Source organism: Alosa pseudoharengus, unplaced genomic scaffold (genome assembly GCF_046254945.1).
Source record: "Alosa pseudoharengus isolate Yale_2024_CS ecotype anadromous, Long Island Sound unplaced genomic scaffold, YU_APseudo_1.1 YU_APseudo_1.1_scf_19, whole genome shotgun sequence".
In the NCBI taxonomy this organism is placed as follows: domain Eukaryota; kingdom Metazoa; phylum Chordata; class Actinopteri; order Clupeiformes; family Clupeidae; genus Alosa; species Alosa pseudoharengus.
Window position 1 is genome coordinate 16,442,434 of NW_027468657.1, and position 7,500 is coordinate 16,449,933.

The following is a 7,500-nucleotide window of genomic DNA, read 5'->3' on the forward strand; positions in this document are numbered from 1 at the left end:
CTTATCTCAGTGGGTGCAAACCGTGTATTTCTACACGCCTCTGTTCCTGAGAAATCCCAAGCTAAACAGTGGCTAGTTTTCATCAAAATCCCTGTTTTTTTCTAGAAATGGAGATATTGCGTTTTTATGACCTTAGAAGTGTTGCCTGCAAAGTTTCTGGGAAGAGATCTAACGAGACCTGCCACATAGTGATAAACCCACGAAAAATAAATGACCTGATTTTGACCTGGCGTGCATGTCACTAATAGGCTAATCAGTGACTGATTCGAAACAAAGCGGCAACCATCAAAAGCCAAACGTCTAGATAAAATGTCCAGATCTTGCGTATTCATGAGTTTTCGATCGTCATATATTTAATTTCCATTCATCGCAGAGTTCCCAAAATCACATATAAGGTGTGTTAGTGTTTAGTTTCGTAATTTAAAAAAAAGCTAAAAACGTAATATTACGTTTTTGGCACTCAACGCATGGGAAGGAAAAACATAATATTACGTTTTTGGCACTCAATGAGTTAATGTATTTTGTATTATTCTTTTTATTTATTTATTGTTTTAGTTCATCTTATTTTATTTTATTTTCTTTAGCTGCACTGTATGTTTTATGACTTTTTATTATGTATTTTTAGGATGTTCATGCACTCTTTCCTTTTTATTCTTTTTTACAGTATTTGATTTATTATGACATATTATATCAACCTAAATTAACAAGGTGGTGGATCGATCTGGCTCTATTTTAAATAAATCACGCCTCTTTCATAAGGCCACCTTGATTTGGAATTTGCGTGCTGTGAGTGTGACAGAAGCGGGAATGAGAGAATGCACATAACTGAAAAGTGTGCAACTGCAACTAAAGCGTGCAAAAAGGGGCTTACGTGCGATTTACACGCCCCTAAATAAATACGATTGCCTTACCCTGTGTGTGTGTGTGTGTGTGTGTGTGTAAAGCCAGGAGGGATGGACAAGAAGCTTGTAAAGACAAGTGTGCAGAATGGCAGTGCCCCCCTCTCACACCCCCCGAAGGAGGAGAAAGCCACCATGCTTCAGAAAGAGGTAGTGCTGTGTGTGTGTATGTGCGCGTGTGCATTTGAGTGAATGTATGTGTGAGTTAATTTGTTAAGTGTAATTGTTCATTGTTGCATGGTTCTGCATGTGTGTGTGTGTGTGTGTGTGTGTGAGAGAGAGAGAGAGAGTTTATCTGTTGAGTGTAATTGTTCATTGTTGCATGGTTGTGTGTATGTGTGTGTGTGTGTGTGTGTGTGTGTGTGTGTGTGTGTGTGTGTGTGTGTGTGTGTGTGTGTGCAGGTAGGCCTGGTGAGCGGAGTGTGTTTGATCGTGGGGACGATGATTGGTTCCGGAATCTTCATCTCCCCAAAAGCCGTGCTGGTTGGAACAGGAGCCGTGGGACCCTGTCTGTGTGTGTGGGCCGCCTGTGGAGTACTCGCAACACTGGGTGAGTGTGTGTGTGTGTGTTTATGTGTGTGTGTTTGTGTGTGTGTGTGTGTGTGTGTGTGTGTGTGTGTTTATGTGTGTGTGTGTGTGTATGGGCTGCTGTGGGGTACTCGCAACACTGGGTGAGTGTGTGTGTGTGTGTTTATGTGTGTGTGTTTATGTGTGTGTGTGTGTGTGTGTGTGTGTGTGTGTGTGTGTGTATGGGCTGCTGTGGAGTACTCGCAACACTGGGTGAGTGTGTGTGTGTGTGTGTGTTTATGTGTGTGTGTTTATGTGTGTGTGTTTGTGTGTGTGTGTGTGTGTGTTTATGTGTGTGTGTGTGTGTGTGTGTGTGTGTGTGTGCGTGTGTTGGCCGCCTGTGGAGTACTCGCAACACTGGGTGAGTGTGTGTGTGAGAGAATTTTCCCTGTGTGTGTGTGTATTTACACGAAATTGGCCTGCCATTTCATCACTTTCCAACTCTGCACAGTATCCCATTAACTGCATGACTGTAGGCTATTTGCAATTTTCTGTAAAGTTATCAAAATCAACTTAATGCAGAACTATATGCACACGCACACCTTTTGTTTGAGCAGGAGAGAGAATAACGCATGCACACATGGTTGCTGGTTATCAGCACACAATGTTAAACTAATTCACTAACTCAAGACTCATCAGGGATATAAAACATTTTTTTTAAACAACGAAAACAGAAAGGATGGAGGCAGCAAAGATAGAGCAGTTATTTCAGCAAAGATAGAGCAGTTATTTCAGATGGGCAAGAACAAGGAAGGCAAGCGGGGGCGGGGTTGGTGCGTACCATATTTGTGTGTGCATGTTTGAATGTGTGTGTGTGTGTGTGTGTGTGTTGGTTCGGCATATGTGTTGGGGAAGAGTGTGTGTCAACGTCAATGTCAACGTCAAGGTCAAGGTGAACTTTATTGTCCCACAAGGACAAATCTATCTGCTAATTGCACGTCTTGTCACAACATAATTATGAGTAACACTTTATAATTACACACAATTCATCATTTATTAAGCCTTTGTTACTTATTAGTTAATGGTTTGTTCATCATTAGTAATTTCTTGTTCATACATAATTTATCATCAGTAAAGCATTTGTTCACACAATTATAAATGGTTTGTTCATAGTAAATAAGCCTATCCAAAAAATATGTTTGTAAGTAGGATGATTTATACTTAATAAGTAATGTAACAACCACTTATAATGAAATCATTTTTTATTATAAACCAGTTGCAAACTATTACAAAATGCTTTGTTCATCATTTGTAAAGCATTGTTCCTATGTTAATTCTCATAAATAAAGTATTTGTACACAGTTATAAATGGTTTGCTCATAGTAAATAAGCCTATATCTAAAATATGTTTATGAATTATTGTTAATACTTAATAAATTCTGCAATAATATTTTGTTGATGAAGTAATATTTCTAGTATTTAACAGTTGTTACATACACATGCACTAATGATTAGTTAGGGTAAGGATACATATTTTATAAACCACTTCCTAATACTATAATTCATGATTAACTCAGGAGTTACAAGTGGTTAGTTAATGATATTTTGTGAGCTTATCTAAAGTGAGGACTTTCTATGCCTTGCCACACATTTGCAAATGAGTTGTAAAGATTACATTCACATTCATTCATTTAGCAGACAAGCGACGTATACATTGACATAACAGTGAAAGCCGGGAATCGAACCCCGAACTTTTCAGTTTTCCCGTTTTGGGGGTTCCATGTTCCATATATGTTGTGCATGCATTAGCCTACTTGAAAATAACTAGCTCCAGTTATGTATGAACAGTGAAGGTAACAAACTCTTAAAAATGTGAAAAACGTGAACTTGAAGAAGTGAAAATTGAACAACTTGAAGCTACATCTATCAAGTGTGAACATGCTTAACAAAATATGGGAACAAAACATGGGAACTAAACGTGCATTACGAATATAATCAGTGGGATCCCTGTGCTTGTTTCCCTGCAACAAGAAGGTTCCATCTGGGGGTGATGGAAGACAGTGACACCCTCAGTGTGTTTGAAATGTCCAGTCGATTGTGCAATTTGGTCTTAGTTGCAGTCATTGCAGAAAACCCGGCCTCGCATAGATACGTGGTGGGAAATGCTAGCAACGTTTTCAGCGCTTTTACGGCTATCTCGGGATATTCTGCTTTGGTTTTGATCCAAAAACCCGCCAGAGAGGTTTCCTCATACACACTCTTAAGACCACCGTCATTTGCAATTTCGATCAACTGCTCTTCCTCCTGCGCTGACAAGTTAGGACTATTCGGGATATTGACATTGACAAATGGGTTGCGGACCCACTCATTGGTTTGCCGTGGATCTTTGGAGGATGGGAAGTAGCCTAACGCTCAAACTCATTTGAAAGCGCAACAAGGTGATCGCGCACCAGCTGCGAGAGAAAGGGCCCTGCCTCAGTCGCTCCCAAAACCCACTACTGTTTGGAACATATCATATACACCCCGTCCCCATTCATCCCCACAAATCAAGCTTGGCTTTAAATGCAGCGACTTTATCTGCCAGTTAAAAGACAGTCGTCATTCTCCCCTGGAGTGACAGGTTGAGGTCATTAAGCAACCCGAATATGCCACACAGGTAAGCCAGTTTTGACACCCAGTCCTTATCACTAAAATGTGCAGCTAACGGTGACTTTTTTTCTGTAAGAAATCTCTGCAGCGGCTCTCGAACACACAGTGACCTGCTAAAGATGCTTGTTTTTTGTTGCTCATTCTAGCAGTTTAGCTTCGTGTGACACTACCGTTCGCCAAGAACTAATCAAGTGAAGTGAGCTGACCTGAGGCTGCGCAGCGCTGAAGGCAATATGTAAAGCGTTGAAGGCGGGACAGACAGACGTAAGAAAATAGACCTTGCAAAATGCAAACATGCGTGCAATCAAACAACTGCATAGGCCTATGCCATGTAAAAACGTGACATTATTGCGAATTAAATTGAGTTTAGTTTGCATGCATTTTTTAAAAACTCATGTCATAGGCTACGGCCCGGTTAGGAATGTCCCACGGCCCGGTGGTTGGGGACCGCTGGTGTAGTGGATAGGGAGCCGGGTTAACATGCAGTAACCCATAAAGTTGGGGGTTCAAACCCCGGCGTCCACCAATGTGGCCTTGCCCTTTAATTTAAATAAAGTCGCTTTGGGTGAAAGTGTCGGCTAAATTAATAAATGCAAGTGTAAACTTTATAACTCATTTGTAATTGTGTTGCAAGGCATAAAACGTCCTCACTTTAGATGAGCTCGCAAAATATCATTAACTAACCACTTGTAACTTCTGAGTTAATTATGAATTATAGTATTAGGAAGTGGTTTATAAAATATGTATTCTCACCCTTACTAATCATTAGTGCATGTGTAACAACCGTTAAATAATGAAAATATTACTTAATCAAAAACATATTATTGCGTCATGTATTAAGTATTAACAATAATGTATAAACATATTTTAGATTTAGGCTTATTTACTATGAACAAACTATTTATAACTGTGTGAACATAATGCTTTCCTGATGATAAATTAGAAATTACTAATGATGATCAAACCATTAACTAATAAGTAACAAAGGCTTAATAAATGATGAATTGTGTGTAGTTATTATAAAGTGTTACCTAATTGGGCAATAATAAAATACATAGACACCACAGACAAAGCAGTAAACACATAAACACAACATGGAGGTAAACACATAAACACAACATGGAGGTAAACACATAAACACATAAACACAACATGGAGGTAAACACATAAACACATAAACACAACATGGAGACAAAGCAGTAAAGACATAGACACAACATGGAGGGAAACACATAAACATAACATGGAGGGAAAAGACAGTAAACAAATAAACACATAAACACAACATGGAGACAAAGCAGTAAACATATAAACACAACATGGAGGGAAACACAGTAAACACATAAACACAACATGGAGTTTAACATAGTAAACACATAAACACAACATGGAGTTTAACATAGTAAACACATAAACACAACATGGAGTTTAACATAGTAAACACATAAACACAACATGGAGGGAAAAGCAGTAAACACAACATGGAGGGAAAAGTGCCAGTGTTGAGGTAAGATTATAGTGCCAGTGTTGAGGAAAGATTATAGTGCCAGTGGTGATTATAGTGACAGTGGTGATTAAAGTGCCAGTGTTGAGGTAAGTTTAAAGTGCCAGTGCTGAAGTAAGATTAAAGTGCCTAAGATGTGTTTGATCATTATACAGTCTGATTGCTGTAGGCACAATGATAATTTATTGACTTTGTCTTCATTTTCTGCTGTAGTTTTGTTGTTTCACCTGTTATTTTTTCGTGAATTTAAGGTGGAGAGGGGGAGTGAGGTCATTAAGGTCTGTTTTTTTTTTTAAATGCTTGTTGTATAGCTGATTTGCTCACACCTAATATTGGTGATCTTACTGGCCATCTTGGTCATGGGCGGCGATCTCTTTTGTTCCTTAACATGCATGTTATCCAAAATACAGAAAAGGCCAAAGGACAGAACACTGCAGAAGACTTTTTGAGAATGTGTTTGTCTAATCTGAAATTATTCAGTGTTCTCAGAAAACACATCCACTGCTGCACTATCTTGGTCTTGTTCAGTGCATTGGAAATGAGTTTAGAATAATTTTCCACTTCCAGATATTTGTAGGTTGAGACCCGCTCTACTAATTCACCAATAATCTTTGAGGGGGAACTGCTCTGTTCATACTAAAGCCTATGACCATCCATGCCTTAAAAAAACCCACCAGTGCTGTGTCATCAGCATGCAATGTGAGCTAAAGAGAGGATGCTTGATTTTTTCAACAGGCTGTGTATGTGTGTGTGTGTGTGTGTGTGTGTGTGTGTGTGTGTGTGTGTGCGCGCGTGTGCATGCGTGTGTATGTGTGTGTACGTGAGTGTGTGTGTGTGTGTTGTGTCTGCTCAGACACAGATGGATTGAGTTGTGCTTGAGGCAGTGAACTGATGTTCTTTAGTGGCTGTCTCTTTTAGGACTTTTAGGAATTCCCTTTCCTAGACACGCACGTACACACACACCACACACACACACACACACACACACACACACACAGAAAGAGGAGAAATTCCTCAGTTTAGCCTGACAAATCCTCTTTAGTCCTCTATCAGACAGTCTGCATTACTGACCTTAGGGGAATGAACTCAGTAACCTTTTGGAGGCCAAGTACATCAACTAACATATATGCTTTATTTGTTAGCACTGGACACTACCCATATATGCTATATGTGTTAGCACTGGACACTACCAACACATATGCTATATTTGTTAGCACTGGACACTACCAACACATATATGCTATATTTGTTAGCACTGGACACTACCAACACATATGTGCTATATTTGTTAGCACTGGACACTACCCATATATGCTATATTTGTTATATTTGTTTGTCTGGGGCAAAGCAGAGACACCATCCTGCCTCCAGTGTCCAGGAAGGGGATCCCTGGAACACCTCCTCAGTAGCTGCCCTAAAGCCCTTGGAGAGGGGCAGTACCGCTGCCGCCACGACCAGGTGCTGAAGGCGGTTGCTGAGAGTATAGCCAAGGCCATTACCACCACCAAGAACCACAGCAAGCCTCAGTCAATCAGATTCCACAGAGCTGGAGAGAAGCCCACTATCCAAGCGAGGGCCAGGTCAGGTCTCCTCACTACCGCCACAGACTGGCAGCTAGAAGTGGACCTGGGCAAACAGCTGAAGATCCCAGCAAGAATAACAACAACACGGCTCCGACCAGATATGATCATTGTTTCTGATTCCACCAAACAATTGATCATTCTGGAACTGACAGTGCCCTGGGAAGAACGCATGGAGGAGGCTAATGAGCGGAAGCGTGCCAAGTACCAGGAGCTGGTGGAGGAGTGTAGGAGCCAAGGCTGGAGGACTTACTGTGAACCCCTGGAGGTGGGATGCCGAGGATTTGCAGGGCGGTCCCTCTGCAAAGTCCTCACCATGCTGGGCCTCACCGGTGAGGCAAAGAGGAAGGCCATCAGATCT

At 40.7% G+C, this 7,500-nt stretch overlaps 1 protein-coding gene across 1 annotated transcript in view; it reads left to right on the forward strand.

Annotated features, from left to right (window-relative positions):
• The window catches only part of LOC143133101 (b(0,+)-type amino acid transporter 1-like), a 29,507-nt gene that overhangs the window by 3,873 nt on the left and 18,134 nt on the right, over positions 1-7,500 (forward strand). The window contains exons 2-3 of the mRNA XM_076292883.1: positions 945-1,049; positions 1,302-1,449. Of these exons, the coding sequence (XP_076148998.1) occupies positions 954-1,049; positions 1,302-1,449 (244 nt within the window). The 5' untranslated portion in view covers positions 945-953. The remainder of the gene's footprint in view (positions 1-944; positions 1,050-1,301; positions 1,450-7,500) is intronic.